A 23,358-nucleotide genomic window follows, 5' to 3' on the forward strand; every position below is an offset into this window, starting at 1 on the left:
ATGTCACACGTGTTAGCAGTTAGTATCAAAGAAAGAGCGGCTCTGCTTAAGTTGTTAGAGGCAGTGAGCAACAGATAGCTTTTAGTTGCAATACCAAAGAGGTTCCCTTCTCCCTCTTGGGGGGAGGATAGGTTTTGAAATCAATTTCAGTACCAAAGCAAGGATCAATGGGAAAAGCTCCTCTAGAAATACCGAAGCTCTTAATTTTTAAAAGAAACACGCCAGACTAAATGCTGAGGCCAAAGTTAACTACCAGAAAATGTACTTCTGGGCTGGGAAAGGGAATCACTAGGTAACAACACATTTTTTAATCTGGAAGGGACTGTTCTGGTCCTTTCTGCTCCCCCTGCTGGCTGTTTTATAGATATTTTACTAATTATAAAACATACTGTTGTTCAAAGTACGTTGATAGATGTGCCTGTAACTAGGAAATGTAATTTAAAATTAAATCCAACTGGGCGGGGGGGGGGGACAGGTTCACCTTTGCTTTAGGATAATCCACAAAAAGTTCCTTAATTTCTCTTCGACAATCTTCATGTTCACAAGTTACACCATTCAAGAATTAAAAGTTATCTGAACTTACTTCTCCTGTTGCGTAGAAGTCATTTTTCTGATAATCAGGAAAGAGCTGGAAAAACTGGATGAGGGCACTGAAATAACAGATGAAGTACAGGTAAAAATATCTGCACTAAGAAAGGTTGTAGTCAAATATCATAGTAGCGATGAAAATGAAAGCTTGCTAACTTATTCGGCAGCTGCACTTCAACAGAAGCAGGCTGACATTCACTCGTGAAAATATGGTCACAGGCAAGTGTGACATTATCCTTCAGCCACAAAATACATTTTGTCTCATAAACTGAACTACAGCGAAGTGCCACAGCATTAATCTCATCCCAACATACACAATCTATTTCACAGTAATATTAATTGACAAATATGCAGAAGCCTCAGCACACTTTTTTAAATGCTCCTTGCAGCTACAGTGCTTAAACAGAGACATTTTCTGCTGCAATATGTACAAGCTCTTGGAGAGGAGACAAGCAGGAAGACACGTGACATCATTTCTGCTTGGGCCATGAAACTCCAATTTTCCACCTTGAAGGAAGCCACAGTCTGCATTTCTGCCATCTCTGTTACCAAGCATCATTCTTATTCAGAGTGAACTCACCTTTCCCACACAGCCATCTAGACTTTAAGGAGAGGAGAGGGATGCATTAAAAAAAATGGGGAATCTATAAAGAGGCAGATGAAATCAGACAGATGTATTGACTGATGTCTCCCAAGAATGAAGGAAAACTGCACCTATATTACTTAACAAAACCACTGTCTGGAAAGGGATGTTTAAAAGCTATCTGCTGTGCTACTGTCTGCATCTGAAAACATGCACACAACGTTCTGTTAAGTCCGGATGCCAAGGGCAATATCCAACTAAATTATGGGTAGGCAAACTAAGGCTCGGGGGCCGGATCCGGCCCAATCACCATCTAAATCCGGCCCACAGACGGTCTGGGAATCAACATGTTTTTACATGAGTAGAATGTGTCCTTTTATTTAAATTGCATCTCTGGGTTATTTGTGGGGCCTGCCTGTTGTTTTTACATGAGTAGAATGTGTGCTTTTATTTAAAATGCATCTCTAGGTTATTTGTGGGGCATAGGAATTCGTTCATCCCCCCCCCAAAAAAAAATATAGTCCGGCCCCCATAAGGTCTGAGGGACAGTGGACCAGCCCTCTGCTGAAAAAGTTTGCTGACCCCAGAACTAAATCATAAGAGAAGACCCACTGAAATCAATGGACTGATGTTACGGTAATTAAGTCCATCAATTTCCAAGGCCTACAACATGGATCAGCTCCATGTTGGGCAAAAGATTCCTGGACTTGATGACTTATGTGATCCCTTCCAACTCTACAATTCTACAAGTCTATGATCTCACCCAATGAATACATAATAATTTCCTTAAAATGAGAAGGGGATAAAGAACATTTTACTATATAAATATTTCAAAAGCTCTCCAGAAGGTGTCAGCAAGCGCTGACTTTTCTGGTGCATTTCAAAAGCTTAGCAGAAGAAAATGCAACTTGTATCGAGTGATTTACCTATACAAATCTCTTCCTACATCATCTTCATTCACCGCATAACCTGCGTCATCATCTGTGAAACTGAAGCCAGTTCCAACCTGATAGCAAAAGAGAATATAAAATATATGTGGAACAATTATCTTCCAGTTCTTCGCTGCTGTTTTTGACATCAAGCAAAATGATATTCTGTTAGGTATATGGTTTCTCCTACAGTTGCAAATGGAGTTAAAAAACCTGTTTTTGCAATTAGTCCATTAGAAGATCTGGATTCCTCCAGACACACAGCTTGTGAACCTTTCTTTAATAAGACTCATTTTCGTTATTCTAGCATAGTTAGGATTATTCTAGCACAGTGTTCAAGATGTGAGAAAATTCAGCGACATGCCACTTTTCAAATCAACGCACACAGAGAGAGTTCCAAAATTTTCCTGTCAATAAGGAAAGGGGGACATATATTTCAACCTTTGTTTAAAATAAGCTTTCTGGTGACTGTTAGGAATTTATCTACCAGGTTCTCAGGCAGCAACCTTCAATTGTAAGTAAATATATTCCAGAGTCACCACAAAGAGACGAAGAGAGAATTCAGAGCGCTACTGCTGAATTAAAATTGGAGCAGGATCGCAAAAAAACTGAAAGGGTGGAACTATACATCCCAATCAGCAGTGTTTTCCACTCAAACCTTCACTCCTATAACTTTTCCCCTTAACTGGGAGGGATTTTGAACAGGAAAATTGTCATTGTGGGAAAGGGTTAGCTAGTCTCGTCCCTTCTGTCTGCCCAAATTCAGCTTCAGCTTGATTAAAACCTGAAGAGCCAGAGGAAGTACCGTATTTTTCGCTCTATAGGATGCACCCGACCATAGGACACACCTTGTTTTAGAAGGGGAGAACAAGAAAAAAAAATCTCCCCCTCTCTGCTCAGCACCCCTTCAGCGAAGCGGCAGGAGAAACGGAACCCCTTCCATTTCTCCTCCCACTTCGCTGAAGGGGCGCTGCGCAGCTCTCCCTCTCTGCTGAAGCCACGAGAGTCTTGCTCTCCCGGCTTCAGCAAAAGGAGCCCAAAGCCTTTGGAGCGCAAGTTCCCGCTGCGCTCTAAAGGCTTCAGGTGGCTATCCCTGAAGCCTGGAGAGCGAGAGGGGTCGGTGCGCACCGACCCCTCTTGCTCTCCAGGCTTCAGTGAAAGCAACGCGTAGCCTCCGGAGTGCAGAGGGACCACTCCCTCTGCGGTTTGGAGGCTTCGCGTTGCTATCGCTGAAGCCAAGGAGCTTGCATTCGCTCTGTAGGACGCACACACATTTCCCCTTAATTTTTGGAGGGGGAAAAGTGCGTCCTATAGAGCGAAAAATACGGTATATTGTGGGTCATGACTAGTTTGGACCTGAGCCCACCGCATAGTTAGCAGAGAGCTAGCACAGACCTAGTTCCAGATCTGAAGAGACCCCTCCTTCATTGGTAAAGCTCCACATTGCGGGGCACTGGAAATAATAATAAAAATGTCTGCTGAGAGGCAGCTCCAGGCACCTAGCATGGTGGGTCCATAGGGTCCACATCAGTGGTTAGCCCTGGCAGCTGCCCAAAGATTTTGTCTAGCCATGTTTCCCCTACACGAGATCCTTCTTAAATGCCATACCACGTTGAGGAAAAAAGGGCTGTTGACAAAGTGACTATCCTTACATGTAACAGATAAAATTATGACGTTTTGAGATGCAAGAACATAAGGGTTAAGGCAATTGTTGCTGTCAAGCAAACTTTTTTTTCAATGGACACATTTAGATATGCAACATGAAGCTTATCCGTTGTTCACTTACCGGATTGTCAATGTAGAGCATGGAAAACTTGGAGGTCCAAGGAAATTTTCGTTCAGACACTATCAACATGGAAGAAAATGAGAGTCGAGAGTCTACAGCTTGAATCATTAGCATCAGTCCAAAAAGGAAGCAGGATGAAGAGTGTAATCCTAACTGTATCTACTCAGCAGGCATGTCCTACTGAACTTAGTAGGGTTTGCTCCCATGTAGATTGTAGGCTAACATGCCAAAGTCACCTAGTAAGTCAATAATCAAGGTGTGCTTGAACTATCGGGTCCACTATTCAACATTTTGAGACCACAGAAGAAAACTATGCAGCCTTTCACAAGCTTACAGTATATAGCATTAAGTTGCCAACTGCTATATCATTATATGCTATTACTTTTTTCATCCCATTAAGGTATATGGCTGCTGTGATTAAGGTATATATTAAAAATGGATTTATCGGGCCAGACTTTGTCACTGATATTATCTCGGTGCACATTACTGTAGTGAATTCATCTTTTGCTCATTTTATATCACAAGATGCAGCAATGTGAACAACATGAGAAGGCTGCATTGTTAACATGCTGGATGGATTCAATATTTCAATGTTTACAGTAATGTTATTATTTGTTTTAGGCTATTAAACATAGCATTGGCTATTTTACAATATTTTCATATAGTTCTGCATTTCCTACCAAGACAGAAAAACAAAAAACTAAACCCAAGTACTTCAGATAGATGTTAGTACCTAGTGTAATTGTAAAAAGCATCGCACATCACTTGCAGTGAGAATTTTAAAGGTATTTTTTTAACCAAGTATGATCAGTCACATACCAGGTTGGAGAATGGTGTGATGAAAACATTTCCAAAATCTAAAGGCTATTTATTTTTGATGGATTAAAACATGTTTAGGCTGCTTTATAGTTTATTGGTGGGTTATTTGAATTATTTTTCTGTATCCTATTTTATATTGCAAGCTATCCTTGAGAACGCTTTAGCTCTAAGTTGATGTAAAAATATTATAAATAAAATTATGGTATTATGCAGCCAAATGCTAGCTTCACACTCCACAGACTTAGGATTGAACTGTAACTGGATAGCTCAGTCAGTACAGCATGAGACTTTTAGGGTTGTGGGTTCAAGCCCCATGCTGGACAAAAGATTCCTGCATTGGGTCCTTCCAACTCTATGATTCTGTGAATCGTAAGACAGGGAAACTCTCTCAGTTTATTTATCCATTTTCCTCCCAGCACTTTTTGGGGAAAGTGCACATTCTCCTTTAACATGGATGTCACATTAGGAACAAAATTTATTTATTAAAACATATTTTTATATTATTTTACGTCTGTGAACTAATATTATAACAACCCGTAACCTGCCACTGATAATATAGGAAATATATTTCAAATGCCTTTTTAATTTGGGGGGAAGGGAAATATTTCTTTATATAAAAAAAAAGGTACTTCTATTTCATGCCATTAATGATAAAATATTATTCTTTCCCAAACTGCTACAGCAAGACATGCTAATTTGCTCAGCAGCATAAAGAGTACAGATGCAAATTCCATGCCCATAAGGAAACAGGTTACATTTTTTATGTTAAAACTATAATGATATTAACATCTCGCTGGAAGCCTTCAACATAGAAATAAACAACACTTGCATGTGAGATTCTTGTTGACAACATACGGTCCGTGTTCCACAAAAATGCCAAACATAGAGGTTCCTCCAGGTCCACCTTGGAGCCAAAGTAGGATAGGGGCTTTTTCGGGTTGTACCTGCAGACCAGAAGGACAATAAAAACTGGAGCTGTTCCCACATAAATTTACAGAAAGCATGAATTATTTCGGTAGACTGTGAGAAATAAATGCCAACACTTTCTTTATAAGTACCGTATTTTTCCGTGTATAAGACGCCCCCACGTATAAGACGACTCCTATTTTTTGTGCCCCAAATTAAGAAATTAATATTTTAAACACTAAACACAACAACTCTGATATTTGACTAAATATTCAAAACACTGATATATTTAGTACTGTATATATAAACATCAAACAGAACAACTTTACTGATATATTTAGTGTGTGTGTGTGTGTGTGTGTGTGTGTATACAGGGAGGCAGTGGAAGACAGGAGTGCCTGGCGTGCTCTGGTCCATGGAGTCACAAAGAGTCGGACACGACTAAACGACTAAACAACAAAATATATATATAGCCAATAGTGAGGGGAGGCTGGGGGGAAAGAATATGGATGGCGGCATGTATTTATTTATATATTGAATTGTGTATTGCTTTGTAACAATTTGTTGGGTCTCTGGACCGTAATAAAGATTGTTGTTGTTGTATATTTAATTGCAACATTATGTGTATAAGACGACCCCCAATTTTAAACTTAAATTTGGGGGAAAATATCGTCTTATACACAGAAAAATACAGTAGCTAATTTTATAACTAACACAAGACCTTTCCACATGCTCTGAGTGACCACGTGCTTGGTAAGCCATGTCTCTACTGTCCTAGTATCTTGTATGCACAGTGAAAATAAATTTTCAGACTTTAAACAGAGGGAGTAGAGGAAAGTAAATGGGATCAACATATGCACACAGGCCTCATTTTCACATAGAATTAAGCCAAACCATGGTGAAGCAAGAAAGAGCAAGCTTCTGTGTCTCCAGAAGGAAAAATGCTACCATTTCAGTCCTTCCTCACTCCTCCTAATGCCATGCTACCCAGAGCTAAGCCATAGTTTGGCTCAGTGTTATGTGTGAATCTGCACCCGTGGTCTGTTTCCCCCAGGGAAACCATGAATGGTAAGTCACGAACAAAGGTTGGCTACGGTTTGTTGGGACTGAGACAATACGAAGCCAAACAATGGCTTTGATCTGGGTAGCATGGCAGCAACAGGTCCAGGTAAGGAGCAAAATGGCCATGATTTTCCTTCTGGGTACCCGAAAGCTTGCCGATTCCCACTGTGTCATAGTGAGCAGGGCCACAATATAATTATATGGGGTTGGACTGTACAGAACAAAAGATGGAGGAAACCCCAACATGGGGTGGCCAGAGAAAGAGCGAGATACAACTCCCCACTCACAGAAATTCAGCATGACAGGGTAAAGACTTAGAGCAATCACTGAATTATTCTTGCACTCTGTGTGAACATCTGTACAGTAGTGCCCCGCAAGACAAACGCCTCGCAAGAGGGAAAACCCGCTAGACGAAAGGGTTTTCCGTTTTGGAGGTGCTTCGCAAAACGAATTTCCCTATGGGCTTGCTTCGCAAGACGAAAATGTCTTGCGAGTTCCTGCGGGGTTTTTTCCCTTTTTCCCCCCTTTTCCTAAGCCCTAAGCCGCTTATCAGCTGATCCGCTGATAAGCCGCTTATCAGCTGATCCGCTAAAAGCCGCTAAACCGCTAATAGCGCTAATCCGCTAAGCTGTCAATGGGCTTGCTTTGCAAGACGAAAAAACCGCTATACGAAGAGCCTCACGGAACGGATTAATTTCGTCTTGTGAGGCACCACTGTACATCTCTCATTTTGAAGACCAAGTAATGGAAGTTTAACCAGCTTGAAACTCTTCTGCTTCCTTCCCTTTTATCACAACACTCACTCTTTTCCGCAATATTATTTATTTATTAGAGTTGACAAATGAGATTGGCCAGCAAAATCGGTTGTGAAAAACCATTCAGGGTCTCTTCTAAATAAAACATTTACTGCTGCCAATTGTTTTCCCTCTCTGGCATAAGTTGTACAAGATGGACTATGCTATTTATGTTGAGCCCAGGATTACAACAGAAGTATTAAACACAGAAACAAATCTGTTGCTCATAGCATCTGGGATTAATAATATTGCATTTCTAACGGAACAGTATATCCTTAAACTGAAGCAGTGTTGATATCCTTATGCAAAGCCTATTTTTCTTCTTCATCCAAGAGCATTCAGAATTTGCATCCTGCTAAGAAACACTTTTTGACATAATTCGTGGCCAGTGAACCATAAATAAATTACATTCACACTTAAAAAATATAAAACTAATGGGACTTATTGGCATAAACTTCTCAACCTTGTGTCAACTTAAGCAAGTTGTTTTGAGATTTCAGTTTTATACTTCAAGCTCAAATCTCTTCAGAAAAAGCCACTAGGATGTTGTTTTAGGTCTTTGCCTGTAAAACATTCTGAAAACTCATCCACTGTTCTTTCTAAAGTGGTCTCAAATCCCACTCATTTTAGAGACATCTGGGCCAAATTGCCAACTCCTTTAAACATGTCAGTTCCCCCATCTCCTAAACAGAAAGTACTAAGAAAAAGTTGGAACCTTGAACACTTGCAGTATTTTGGCTGTCCTCATAAAAGTTATTGACCTAATATAGATTACGGAATTCTTCTTATTGCTCACTTGTTTCTCTGGCAACCACCTGTGCAAAAAATATGTTTCAATCAACTCATTCCTTTCTAGAACCACATTATGCCAGTGTGAATTAATGGCACAAGGAATCAAGCAATGCAAATCTTCATGAGCAACAGGTTCTAAATTCAGCTCTTCACTTTATTCAGAGAGCTCTCTCAATTCTAACTAAGGACTCTTATATTATCTATTTAATTTAATTGCTTTTTGTCCATTTACAAATAATTAAAACAACTCTCCTACATATACTAATGAAAAATGAAAAGTTAGGTCATTAGTACTGGGAGCAAAGAGAGAGTCCAGAATTTGAAAGCTGGCTTAAAAAAAAAAAAATAGTCAGATAACTGCTAGAAAAACTGTGTCAAAGCGGGAAACATTTTGTTTCAAAAGGGAGAAGTCTAGGTTTGCCGATAATGGCAGTCAATTACAGAAACTTTTCAAACCAAATGTGAATAGGATATTAGATCAGGGTTTGGTAGATTCGATTCCAGTTCCAATCTAGCATGGATTCACTGACCAATGTACTCTCCATCTCAATTTCATTTCACAGCATACATTTTGCCTATTGGTCCAAAATGTGCTCTGAACACTTTACTCCCACGTACGAAACATACAGCCACATAACTATAACTACAGTGGTATCTCAGGTTAAGCAGCGCATGGAAAACAATAATCTCTTGTGTTTGATCACAAGATGATGCACATAACTCACATTTGTAATTGGCTATATGTTCTGCCTTCTGCTTTCAAACTGCTAGGTTGGCAGGAGCAGGGACCAAGCAATGGGAGCTCACCCCGTTGTGGGGATTTGAACCGCCAACCTTCTGATTGGCAAGCCCAAGAGGCTTTGTGGTTTAGACCACAACGCCACCCGTGTCCCCATGTAGCCTGGTACTACATGCCAAACATTATTAACCTGTACTCGTTTTGGGAAGCAGCAGAGCTAGCACAGATCTTGTCCAATATCTACGTTGTTGAAATGGAAGTTTCCTTTGAAAGCTTTAATATGGCAGCATATCAAAACAACAGACCCACCTGAGCAGGGAAGAACCAGAAGAAAAGATTACTGTTGTGAGTCTTGTTGACGGTCAGATAACCCGAATAGCTCTTCACATTGGGACCTGGAAGATGGCCTACCAGACTTAATTGCCTTCCTGTTATAAAGAATGACAAGTATAAAAAATATCAAACTGAAGGGCTGGTTATTTATTTTATTTCTTACATTTATATATCACCTTTCTTTTCCAAGGATCTCAAGATGGTGTACATGGTTCTTCTCCTCCCCATTTCATTCTCACATCCACTCTGTGAGGTAGGTTATTCTGGTAACTGGCCCAAGGTCACCCAGTGAACTTCATGGCTAAGTGAGGACGCGCTTTAAGAAGTGTCTGGAAGTTCAGGTGCATGGGAGATACATGGTTTTTTATTTGTGATGTTGAGTAAAATAGTTTTTTAGAAGAACTCCTGTATTGGAATTAACTCCAGTTTTTTCAAGACACATGCAGAAAGAGAAAATAATAAGTAGTTTTGCGAAGTATAAGAAGGATATGGAGAATTTGCTCCATATTTAACATCTTCTCTCAGTATCATGAACAATTACAAAGTGCTTGTATTGGTCGGCATTCTGGTCACATGTAAGGGAAAGAGAAAATGAGTGCAAGCCCAAAGAAAGAAAAATCATCATTTGTACCAATAGGGTATTTTTTCCAACAGCTCCCCTCTCTGCATGCTGCCTTCCTGATATGGATTATCTGGTCCCATGTCTGTGATTAAGAATAAATTAGCTGTGATTTTAAAATCGGAGTAGACAAATTCACAGAGGTTAAGGCTATCAGTTAGGGACGCAGGTGGCACTGTGGGTTAAACCACAGAGCCTAGGGCTTGCCGGTCAGAAGGTCAGCGGTTCAAATCCCCGTGACAGGGTGAGCTCCTGTTGTTCGGTTCCTGCTCCTGCCCACCTAGCAGTTCGAAAGCACGAAGTGCAAGTAGATAAATAGGTACCGCTCCGGTGGGAAGGTAAACGGCATTTCCGTGTGCTGCTCTGGTTTGCCAGAAGCGGCTTAGTCATGCTGGCCACATGACCTAGAAGCTGTATGCTGGCTCCCTCGGTCAGTAAAGCAAGATGAGCGCCACAACCCCAGAGTCGTCCATGACTGGACTTAACGGTCAGGGGTCCCTTTACCTTTTAAGGCTATCAATGCCATTCTACAATGAATATCTAATTGTAGAATATCTAAAGAACTATTTTGTTCCATGAAAACACGAACAGGATTTGAAATATGAGCAACAGTAGAACAACATTAAGGATAAATATAATAATAATAATAATAATAATAATAATAATAATAATAATAATTACTATTATTTTAAAATTGATACCCTGCTCATCTGGCTGGGTTTCCCAAACCACTCTGGGCAGCTTCAGGGTACAGTGGTGCCCCGCAAGACGTACGCCTCGGAAGACGAAAAACTCGCTAGACAAAGGAGTTTTTTGTTTTCTTAGCCGCTTCGCAAGACGCATCTCCCTATGGGCTTGCTTCGCAAAACGAAGCTTGCCCCGCAAGTTCCGGGGATAGCGGGGAAGCGCAGCGCGCCTTCCCCTCTCTCCCCGGACCCCTTTTGAACCAAGGGGCGGCAACGGGGAGAAGATCGCTTCTCCCCGTTGCCGCCCCTTGCTTCAAAAGAGGGGACAGAGGGGAAGATCGCTTCTCCCCGTTGCCGCCCCTTGGTTCAAAAGGGGTCCGGGGAGAGAGGGGAAGGCGCGCTCCCGGAACAGTTTGAAAACCAAGGCGTGGCTTCTGATTGGCTGCAGGAGCTTTCTGCACTCAGTTGGAAGCCGGGGAAGCCATGTCAGGCATTCAGCTTCCAAAAAATGTTTGCAACCCAGAACACGCATTTCCGGGGTTGCGACATTTGGGAGCCAAAATGTCTGGGTACCAAGGCATTCAACAACCAAGGTACAACTGTACTAGGTTGGCAGCTGGGACAGAACAAAGCGGGGTGCTCACCCATCACGCGGATTCGAAATGCCGACCTTCCGATCGGCAAGCCCAAGAGGCTCGGTGGTTTAGACCACATCACCACCTGCTTCCCAACTCTTAACTAATGCATTCTACTGCTACTGTATGTGTAGAATTCTACACAGGAGATAATGAACAGGTGGAAATATTTATATATTTTAAAATAACAAGATTAACACTTTTACCTTCCTCAGTTTTGCCACTTTCAATGTAAGGCGTTAGAAAGAGCGGTTTTCCAGGGTCTCCTCCCGACGGCGCTCCGTACTTTATTCCCCGAAAAGCCCTTCGGAACACACTCCATCGCTCCTGGGTGAGGACTAGCTCCAAGCTCAAGCTCAGACTGAGCAAAGCCAGCAAGACCCAAGTTATCTTGCCCATCTTTTCATCCAGTTACCTTAGAATAAATCAGATTAGAGCACAATTTTAAACATCCACTGCTGCGGCTTCGAAAAGTCTGTCTAGATCTTCCCCTCCCCTCAATAGTAGCTCTGGGATGTTATGCAACATCTACCTCAAAGTTAAGTGCTTTCCCGTCTCTGTTCCTTCTCACAGCTGAGAAAGCAGAAGAGGATACAAGCGCTGCATTTTAACAAACGCAACTAAGGGTTTGTTCACATGGGTGGCTTAAAATGCAACTATGTCATTTTCCCCTGCTTTTGCAGAGTGTTGTTCACATGGGATAGCAGGTGGGGATACCCAATATGCATAATAATAATAATTTTGTTATTTATATGCCGCCCATCTGACAGGGTTGCCCCAGCCATTCTGGGCTGCTCCCAACAGAATATTAAAAGCACAATCAAACATCAAAAACTTCCCTGAAGGGCTGCCTTCAGGCGTCTTCTAAAAGTCAGATAGATCCTCCCCCCCCCCCCCCGCAGCCCCTTCACAATTCCCATTCATGACGCGCTCATCTGCGCATGCGCAACCGCTGTCTCAAATTTGCACGCCATTCTGTAGTACACAGCAAGTGCAGCTGAAGTTTTCTAATCGGATTGAAGCTGGTATTTGCTCAGTAACTACAGGATTGATAATGGGTCATACGTCATGTGAATGCAGCTTCAAAAACTAGAAGTGGGAGAGCACCAAGATGTGGAGTACCCGGTAATGTGAACATATTCAAAGACTGCAGTTATAACTCCCCTTTCTGGGAGCGAGCACCATTGAATTCAGCAGGGCTTAATTCTGCGCAGACGTGGTTAGGACTGCAAGACAGTGCATCCTGTTAAGAGTAGACAGAGACGGAATAGGAAAATATGTGGTGATCAACCAAGACTGCAATTTAAAGCCCCTCACTAGACAACTGATGTGTTTGTTTCCAGGTTTTGGATTGGCCCTGTCTACCAACGCATGGAGGGGAACAAGCAATGGGGGTGTAGAGAAGGTGGGGCCAAGGTAATAAATAACAACAACAACAATACTTATACCCCGCCCATTTGGCCAGGCCTCCCCAGCCACTCTGGGCGGCTCCCAACAGAATATTAAAAACACAATAAAACATCAAACATTAAAAACTTCCCTAAACAGGGCTGCCTTCAGATGTCTTCTAAAAGTCAGATAGTGTTTATTTCTTTGACATCTGGTGGGAGGGCATTCCACAGGGTGGGTGCCACTACCGATAAGGCCCTCTGCCTGGTTCCCTGTAACCTCACTTCTCACGGTGAGGGAACCACCAGAAGGCCCTCAGAGCTGGACCTCAGTGTCTGGGCTGAACTATGGGGGTGGAGACGCTCCTTCAGGTATACAGGTACTTATCCCCACTCTATCACACAATTCTAATTGCATAGGAGGGAGATGAAAGACTGCTGAGGGCTCAGGCAGTCACCAACAACTGAGGCAAGAAAGTACACAAGCAGATGGGTTGGGAAACGGCAGTATTTCATTTCCTTCTCCCCAAGCCCAACAATTACAGAGAGTACCTGGTTAATTCCAAACAGGATTTCAAAAGGAGAAATCTATACAAGTCATACCCAGAAAGGAAAGGGTTTTCAATCAGCAGCTGCAGAAGCAGAATTACTTTTTCAGAGACATCCTGCGTAAGCCCAGTTGCAGCTGGAGAGACCAAAGTTAAATCAATGGCACTTCCAAGTGTACACAGAGTTCGTGCAGCAAAGAAGTGCTTTCTGCTGCAAAAGCAGGCTGAACTTTTCTTTAACCTAGTTCTAAATTGATTTTCAAGCATTACAGATCTATACAATGCAGACTGGCTGTTAGTCACACATTTCAACTCAGAGCAGGATGACCTCTGAAGCCTCTACTCTCTCCCACGTCCTAATGCCAGCCTTAGAGAGAACAATCGCTGAAGGAAGTCGGGCGTGCTTTGCTGTTTCCCTATAACAAGACAGAGCTTGTTGGTGCTTTTATGCAAAGGAGAAAATGCGTAACTAGAAGGTAGGAACAGTAAGAACTACCCAAGGGCTGTTTCTCACATTACAGGCAATATGAGTATTGCACTGGAGCCACATTTCTAGGGTTACTGTCCCGACATAAGGCTACTGGCCCAATTAGAATTTCACCCTTCTGACCAGCTACCAGAATTGGAGGATGCAAAGCTAGAAAAAAATCTAGCTGAGCCATTCTAGCTGCTAGCACACCAGAACCTGCCTTATATAGGTTCGTACCTCGGAAGTCGAACGGAAACTGTTCCGGAAGTCCGTTCGACTTCCAAAATGTTTGGAAACCAAGGTGTGGCTTCCGATTGGCTGCAGGAAGCTCCTGCAGCCAATCGGAAGCTGCGCTGGAAGTTCGGGTTCCAAAGAATGCTCGCAAACTGGAACACGCACTGTTGAGTTTGTGGTGTTCGGGATCCAAAGCGTTCAACACGCAAGGCGTTTGGGATCCAAGCCACGACTGTAATGAGTTAAGACTCTCTAGCCCAGTATTGTCTTCACAGACTGGCAGCTGTACTCCATGGTTTCAAGCAGGGCATCTGAAAGCCAGCAAAGCAGTCTTTGCAGGGCTCACAGCAAATATGGTATCTGCTTTCTTCAGCATTAGGAGCTGCTTTTGTAGCTGGAGTCAGTCTGCCTGGTGACTGGTCAGCTGTTTATTTGTGTTTGACACTGGGTTCCAGCCCTAAGAAACAGACCCAGGTGACATCCATTGTAGCCACCTTCCCTTTCGTTCCTCCCTCCCCCTGTATATTTAACTTCATACCTCAGCATTAAAAAAGGCTCTCCTATCCTACAATAAGGGACGCGGGTGGCGCTGTGGGTTAAACCACAGAGCCTAGGGCTTACCGATCAGAAGGTCGGCAGTTCGAATCCCCGCGACGGGGTGAGCTCCCGTTGCTTGGTCCCTGCTCCTGCCAACCTAGCAGTTCGAAAGCACGTCAAAGTGCAAGTAGATAAATAGGTACTGCTCAGGCAGGAAGGTAAAGGTGTTTCCGTGCGCTGCTCTGGTTCGCCAGAAGCGGCTTAGTCATGCTGGCCACATGACCCGGAAACTGTATGCCGGCTCCCTCGGCCAGTAAAGCGAGATGAACACTGCAACCCCAGAGTCGTGCACGACTGGACCTAACGGTCAGGGTCCCTTTATTTTTACCTTTATCCTACAATAACAAAGCCTAAATACATGTAAAGCATTGAGCTGCCACTGCCTTTATATCCTTTGCCTTCCTCAGTACTGAATTTCAGATTGTAAGCTCCTCTGGGCAGAGACCTCTCCTTTTATACTTTGTAAAGCACCATGCCCAGACATGACACTTTATCAATCAATGGGTGATGGACTGCTGGACACAGGACAATGCTGTACTGGGAAGCAAATCCAGTCCCCCTTCCCTTCATGCTCAGTTGAGGCCAGGTAGCATTATCTCTAGAAATGGTTTAATACTAGAAAAAGTATGTAAGAGAAAGCATTGTTAACTCAGTGGAAATTACATTTATGAACTCTAAAGAGAGTCATGTGCAATGCAAGCTGTGCCTCTATACTGAAAAGGCTAACAAATACATCGTCTTTTCTTGGCAATCTATTAGATTAGAACACTCCAGTGACAGTTGTCCAAAGTTGAACAGCTAATCAAAGGTTTAGAATTCAGAGAGAAATAGATTGGTGGAGGGGAAGAAATGGCAATATTTCTATTGTAGCAAAAGCAGAAGGATGCATTAGTTCCACACATATAAAAACCAGTCAGCCACTCAGGCACACTTATAAAACAATGCCAGAATTTTCTCAATGGATGAGGAAACACATACAATGTTATCAGGCTACTGCAGCCTTGCTGAATGGGGACTAGTGAACAGCCAGCCTGAAAGGGCATCCAAGACTCCATTTTCTTCCTGAAATGCCAAGTCCCCTCTCCATTGGACTATACAGATATAGTAAACTTTACATCATCCCTTCAACCTGACTGCCTGTAAGCAATTTTTTTGACACCTTTTTGACACCTATCGAATAGAGAAGGGGAGTACTTTCACTAGGAATGGAAGGTGGTGCAGCTTGTACAAAGGAATGTTTCTTTCGTTTTTGCTTTCTTGCTCTAAAAAAGAGCTGACAAAAAATTAAACTGGGGAAAAAAAGTTTTATGGTCCTGAATCCTGCGAGAACATTATTATTTAGCAATGTGAAACCCGGCGGGTTTTTGCTGTTCTCACATACTTAGAAGCATGACTCTCAAAAATGTTCGCAACAAGCCAATACAATTTCTCCTGAATATATTATTATTACTTGATCACCTCCCATATATGTTCCATTGTGATGTATGAAATATAAGAAAAAGAGCCAAAAAATTACAAAAAGAAAGAAAAAACTGGTCAGTTTCAAAACAATGCAAAATGGATAACTACGGCAGAGACCTTTTCATCTAGATGGGAAAGGCTGACAGAATAACTGCTTAATGTGTTCTAAAGCAGCTGCTGAGCATGTGTCTTCTCCTGTCTATGCAATTGTAAATCTATGATCAGAGAAGAGAGGGAGGAAACTATCCTACAGGAAGGCAAATCTTTAAATATTGGTATCAGTGAGAGATCAAATAGTGTAGGGCAAGTAAGAACTGCAACAAAATGTTGCAGTGCAAAGTGTTCCTGGCAGCCAACTATGCCATCTTAAATGATAGTCTATTTTTGGGTAAAGATGCACCTGCACCTTTACATAGAAGAAGGAAATATCAACAGGTGAAACTTGAATTACAAGCTACCTCTTTTCCATTCTGGGGCAAGCAACATTCCATAGCCATTGAGGATGTCCCTAATTGAGCCATTTGGGGTTTTTATTTTGTGCTTCTACGAACTCTTGAGGCTCCATCAATTCTGGGTGGTTGTGGTTTGGTAACATAAGGATCCACAGTTGGAAGATGGGTTTGCTATTAGTATAGGATCGAAATTCATGTCAGTTTACTCCCACTGTTTGAATTCCCTTAAAAGTCAAAAAGATCACAACAAGTGAATTAGCACTTTGATCTGCATCTCCTTAGAGAACAGGTTAGCCAGAAATTCTTGATTTCAAGGCAGCTGTTATTAGGCCATTATTCTTAAGTAGGGAGGGAAAATGAAAGAGCTGGAAGAAGAGTGGTTTGCCACAGTTTGCTTCTGAGGTGAAATTTGAATGGATCTTCTTGGCCAGGGGTCAGAAAACTTTTTCAGCAGGGGGCCGGTTGACTGTCCCTCAGACCTTGTGGGGGGCCTAATATTTTTTTTTGGGGGGGGGGGAATGAACGAATTCCTATGCCCCACAAATAACCCAGAAATGCATTTTAAATAAAAGCACACATTTTACTCATGTAAAAACACCAGGCAGGCCCCACAAATCACCCAGAGATGCATTTTAAATAAAAGGACACATTCTACTCATGTAAAAACACGCTGATTCCTGGACCATCTGCGGGCCGGATTAAGAAGGCGATTGGGCCAGATCTGGCCCCCGGGCCTTAGTTTGCATACCCATGTTCTTGGCTCACACTATTACACTGCAAGCCTATACATGCCAACTCAAAAGTAAGTCCAACTGAGTTAAAGTGCTTCTCATTCCCAAGTCCAGCAGGGATAGGATTGCTGAAAATCACTATACTCTCAGCTCTTTTTCAAGCCCCAAAACATTTTTGTCTATTCTTTGTTGCTGGTTTTGGAAGACTGGGGTACAAATCTGGAATTTGGTTATGAGTTTGTCTAGAATATGTTGGACAAAGTCAAGTGGAGCTTGCCAAATACTTTTACCATGATAGGCTCCAAGTCAGTCAAGTGTATCTCAGCAAAACAGTGGAAGAGAGTAACTTTAATCATTACGAAACTAAGAAAGGAATCAGATTTCTTCACAGTATTTCACTACTTCTTAGGATTACATTTTGCTTGGTAACATCTTGCTCCTCTTCCAAGCAAACACTGAAGTATTTCACGTTCAGGAAAAAAAGATATGAAAACAGAGAAAATTCAAGAGAGATGTTACTCACTTGCTACAGTCAAAAATGTCATTCATAATAAAGGTTCATGGCTCCTCAGAAATGATAAATTTACATAGTTATAAGAACTTTATATGAATACTACCTGAGTGGTATTTGTTTTAATAGGCTTAATCAGAAGCTCAGCTACAAGAACACCACAGACATTGAGGGTCTATATTCTTACCTGTTACGAGTAGTAAGCTAACTTTCTCCTTAGCCAAGCCAAATTTTAGTGGGGCTACCCAAAGGACAGAATGACTAATAGCTACTTTTATAAGTACCATAAGAACGCAGCAGCAACAGTAAAACAGCAGCTGATGTTGATTCTGTGTCAATGGCATGCCCCCTTGTGGCTAATACTGATCTTACTGGAGCTAATACTGGGTTATTATTTCCATTGTCAAAAGTGTAAATAAGAGCAAATATTTAGCGCATTTTGCAACAATGTTACATAGCTGCTCTAAAAGCAATGCCGAACCACTTGTCATCTCAAACCGATCTTACAAAACAGTAATGGTAAAAATAGTAACCACAGCCGTGAAACTTCACAACCACTTCCATTGTTTCCTTCCATTTGCATTCTTCTTCCTTCAAATATTGAATTTACTTACCCATTCTGCTAGAGTGATACAACATTTCCCTGTTTCAATAGAGGAGTTTATTTCTTGTTTTCACCCAGAATTTCTATATCATTTTGCCCAAAGAAAAAAAACAAACAAACCACTTCACAACTCACCAAAGAAAAATGGCTTTAGCAACTTGACAGTAGAACATGGCACCACAGATTTCTCTTAACTAATGAGAAGGGAACTATTTCACTACATCACAGTCAACATTTCCTGTTTCGTTTTTTGCCTCCCCATGCAAATCTGTCGTTTCCTTATTCTCACCCACCCATTTAGTAGAACTTCATGATTCACTTTCTGAAGGCTGGGAGCTTCAATATGCCATCCATTAAGGTAAAGGTAAAGGTACCCCTGCCCGTACGGGCCAGTCTTGACAGACTCTGGGGTTGGTGCGCCCATCTCACTCAAGAGGCCGGGGGCCAGCGCTGTCCGGAGACACTTCCGGGTCACGTGGCCAGCGTGACAAAGCTGCATCTGGTGAGCCAGCACAGCACACGGAAACGCCGTTTACCTTCCCGCCAGTAAGCGGTCCCTATTTATCTACTTGCACCCGGGGGTGCTTTCGAACTGCTAGGTTGGCAGGCGCTGGGACCGAGCAGCGGGAGCGCACCCCGCCGCGGGGATTCGAACCGCCGACCTTTCGATCGGCAAGCCCTAGGCGCTGAGGCTTTTACCCACAGCGCCACCCGCGTCCTTATGCCATCCATTACTTAACCCCAAAACCACCTATCCCTTCTTGTTCCTTTCCCATATTCTTGACAATACTTTTATCAGGAGACCATCTGATCAAGCTGTATGGCAGCCTTCTTCTTTGGCGATCACTCGTAGCCAAGTAAGATTGTCTTCCACAAACACGGTTTTAACAGTGGGTTTGTGAGTGACTGTGGAGGCCAATTCTGGATCCACACATCCTTCCACAGTGGGGACATTGATTTCCGGGCAGGAGTTGAGTTTGAGCATCTTCAAAGCCCATGATAACTTTGGTAAAGGCTGTTCTCCAACTGGAGCGCTTGCAAGCCAGGGTTTCTCAGTTGTCGGTGTTTATACTACATTTTTTATTTATTTATTTTTTTTAGAGTTGCCTTGAGAGTCTTTAAACCTCTTTTGTTGACCACCAGCATTACACTTTCCATTTTTAATTTTGGAATAGAGTAGTTGCTTTGGAAGATGATAATCAGGCATCTGTACAACATGACCAATCCAATGAAGTTGATGTTAAAGAATCATTGCTTCAATACTGGTGATCTTTGCTTCTTCCAGTACACTGGCATTAGTTCGCCTGTCTTCCCAAGTGATAAAAGCCTATAGCTGCCATTACACACTCTGGAACTGTACTTATGGTTTGGCAGAAGTGGTTCATTTGGGATTTGTTTGACAGCAATATATATTTTTGCCATGTCATCTATCGCCTACACTTTGTGGCACAGTATTTTAAAATATGAACTACAAGATGTAGAAGCAGGAATATGAGAATCTGCTAATTTTGGTTTCTCTCCATTCCATTGATTTTTCTAATCTCCACATTTCCACATCAGTTAGCAAACTGTTTCTCTAAAAAGTCATCGTGAAAAGCCACCACAATTTTAGTGTCGATTTCTCCTAATATACGTTCTTGTATGCAGTCTTTGTCTCATATACACATTTTAGCAAAGCAATTTTCTCTAAAATAATCCATTTCTCTACGTTGATTTTAGTAATACACTCCTCCTGGTATATGCATTCTTTAACATGTTATCTGGCTATGTTTCAATGTGTATTGTTCTGGAAAGTTGAAAATTTGCAGTTTGTCTTTAAATGCAAATTAAATCAAACTCCCCACATGGGTACAGGACATCTTCCACATAACTGGGCTACATGGCTTTTTAAAAACAAAAACCAGAAGTATTTTGTTTTGCTATATCTCTTTTGTTTCAAATAGTCAATGATGCTTAAGGCTCTCCCTCTCAAGCACAAATCCAAGGAGCAAAGTGGATGTAATATTCCTCCAAAGATCACAATGAACTAGGATACAAAGGCAGATCTACACATTCTGAATTTTTAACTCCTTGTCTGTTTCCCAGGATTGCAGCTGGGGAGTAAAGGGTTAACTCTCTCCTTCAAATATATTGTGCACAAAAATCCACAAATATCACCCCCCCACCCCTCCTTATAGGAAACATCTTTTCTTCAAGCCTAACTGCTGGGGGGGCAGGGGAAAGAAAATGAGTGTGAGACTGAGAAAGACAGCGAGTGAATGACTGTGTGTCCTTTTGAATGAATGAAGAAATGAACAAATGTCACATGCATAGGTGTATATATGAATGCATATGTGGTTTTTTGGTGTGAATGATGTATGAATGGGTATGTGTTTTATAGCAACTCTTGAAAAGCTAGCCATGAAGGAATGCAGCCTATGGGCTGAAGAAGCTTCCCCACTCCTGCCCAGAAGATGTATTTGCTGATCCTGGAATCATGAGCTGCCAAACTGAGACTTGGAGGTCACTATTTCAATCAGTAGAAACTGCAGCAGCTTACATATAACTACTCTTATCCTCTTCACATTGCTATGGTACCAACCCTGATCCAGCATCAGCAGTTGTACTAATTTTACAGACATGAATAGGACATGCATCAGTTCCTTATTCTTGCAACTACTGCCCCATACAAGTCAGTGGAGAAGTGAGACTAGCCCTTAAATGCCAAACGGTTCTCTGTTTCGTTTCTAAGGGAAATGTAGAAAACAGCATATTCTTGAATGTGTTCAAGTCACATACTTTCCAAAAACGAGTTCCCGTTTTTTCCTTAAAAGAAAGTGATCTTGAAAGGACAACGAATAACTGTGCAGGGCCAGGAAGCCCTATACAGTGGTGCCTCAGGTTAAGTACTTAATTCGTTCCGGAGGTCTGTACTTAACCTGAAACTGTTCTTAACCTGAAGCACCACTTTAGCTAATGGGGCCTCCCGATGCTGCTGCGCCGCCGGAGCAGGATTTCTGTTCTCATCCTGAAGCAAAGTTCTTAACCTGAAGCAGTATTTCTGGGTTAGCGGAGTCTGTAACCTGAAGCGTATGTAACCTGAAGCGTATGTAACCTGAGGTACCACTGTACTATTTTCCCCATTATTATTTTTTTAGTGCTACATTCAGCCATCCTTTACGATACTTAAAAATAAGGAAATGCTCTAGTCACAGAGACAGGGCTGTACTGACAATCAGGTCACCAGAGATTGTCATGGCTTTCCTCCAACAGTGACAGCTCTACTACAGCAATGGTTGCAGGAAGGCCAGTTGTGTCTGTGCTTCTAAGACCTTGCCCTGATTCTGCCTGAAGTAATAGAAAACCCAGCCAACCTAATTTGAATGGACACATAGGAAGCTGCTGTATACCAAGGCAAACCATTGATCCATCCGGCTTGGTGTGGAATGCCTTTCTTTCAGCAGAAAACCTAAATCACTGTAAGTACGTACACTGAAGAAAGGTAGCCAAATCCAACCCAAATGCACTGATCTGTTCAGCACAGCAAAGTGCCCACCAGTCCTTGAATCACCTCTAATCTGCTACATATGTACCCATTCTTTCCCAATGGACTCCAGGCCTCTAAATTTGGGCCTTAACCAGGCCTATAATTTTGGAACTTTCCAGCTTGCCATTAAAGCAGACGTTCCATTACCACATGCTAGGTTCACAGCTTTGGGAAGCTTATAGCAAGAATCACATCCCATAACCTGCTATCATAGCATTATAGGCAGGAACCCCTTCATGATCCCAGGAATAATCCTGGCCTAACCCTGTTCCTTATCTAACCCACCATTTTGCTCCAGCTGATGAGCTTAAGAGTTTTAGTAAAATAATATTTTTTTTTAAACCCAAGATTCCACAAGTGTAGTATCTGTCCATCCTTGTTCTAGAAAAGAAATAAGGAAGAAATGTGTCAAGAGTCATGGGTAATCTGTTGGGGAGTGTATGTTGATGACGGACAGGACCAGATCAAAAAATGGGTGGGGTAAGCAGCACTGCACAGCTCTATTTTCTTGCTGTGCCACTCATCATTCTGTTTGCTTTTTACCCCTTTATCCATCTTTCTTCTCTCCCTCTGGCATCCTCCCAACCTGCAAGTCCTTTTTATTTCTAGGCTCACCATATAGGAGCCACATCATCTCTCCCGCCTTTCTCTCAGATACACAGACACACAAAACACACACACACCAGGAGGCAATTGCCTAAGAAGTGAGCTAGACAACAGTGGCCTGACAGCAAGGCTTTTTTCCAAAGGAAAAATTAAGACACAAGCTTATAATTTGTGCACAAAATGTGTGCTGCAACAACACACCTGTGCATTTTCCTGGTGTGTGCATAATGTCCTTTCTGGCTTATGAGTCAGATTCCCGGGAACTGGGAATATAACAGCACTACTGCAAAAGGATTTCCTTGCATATTAGAAACACTGGTGACTCCTCTGCAGAGAGTAGCAGTAGAGTCTGATGACGGAGTGTTTTTGGCAGTGGAAGAAGACAGAGGCATGCCTGATGTGGGTCTGGGATTCTAGGGGACCCTGGACTTCTTAGTTTGCTTTTCACATCATCAGTCACTTTTTATGCCATCTAAAATAATGCAAAATTTGCATACCTTGAATTTTTGTAACTTCTCATTGCGGGTTTGCTCAGCCACAGGGTCCAGAGCTATGCAAGGCTGGGGCCGCTTGGACCTCACTACCGATTGAGAGCTACAAAACCTATTATTCTTTAATGTTTCCTGATGCAAGCGGACATATCCAAAGCCTAAGCAAAACATGCAGCCACAGAACTGTCAATTAAGGTTGGATTTAACCCAGCTTTTATAAGTCAGTTGTGCAAAAAGGAAGTGCCTTTCGGCCTTTCCGAACTTCTGCAAATGCTGGTTTCCTTTCCAGTGCTATTATTTATCAGGAGCAGATTAAGAGGAAGTTGGGCGTTCCCCTCCCCTTCCACAAATCATTCTTAATTTATTACGATGTATCTCTGAACTCATTTGAACTTACTTTGGAGCAAACCTGCTTTAGCCTGCCCTTTAAATTTAAGCCAGGCCTCAAGTGGGGGCCTTCGGCTTTCAA

General features: G+C 42.2%; 1 protein-coding gene across 4 annotated transcripts in view; it reads right to left on the reverse strand.

Annotated features, from left to right (window-relative positions):
- The window catches only part of CPVL (carboxypeptidase vitellogenic like), a 63,722-nt gene that overhangs the window by 39,207 nt on the left and 1,157 nt on the right, over window positions 1-23,358 (reverse strand). For all 4 annotated transcript variants that reach the window (XM_079948051.1, XM_079948052.1, XM_079948050.1 and 1 more), the window contains exons 2-7: window positions 11,478-11,686; window positions 9,308-9,426; window positions 5,535-5,649; window positions 3,887-3,945; window positions 2,098-2,177; window positions 584-650 (exon numbers count right to left, since the gene is read on the reverse strand). In XM_079948051.1, coding sequence (XP_079804177.1) covers window positions 584-650; window positions 2,098-2,177; window positions 3,887-3,945; window positions 5,535-5,649; window positions 9,308-9,426; window positions 11,478-11,670 — 633 coding nt within the window. In that variant the 5' untranslated portion in view covers window positions 11,671-11,686. The remainder of the gene's footprint in view (window positions 1-583; window positions 651-2,097; window positions 2,178-3,886; window positions 3,946-5,534; window positions 5,650-9,307; window positions 9,427-11,477; window positions 11,687-23,358) is intronic.

The sequence above is a fragment of the Podarcis cretensis genome (assembly GCF_951804945.1).
Source record: "Podarcis cretensis genome assembly, chromosome: 12".
Lineage (NCBI taxonomy): Eukaryota > Metazoa > Chordata > Lepidosauria > Squamata > Lacertidae > Podarcis > Podarcis cretensis.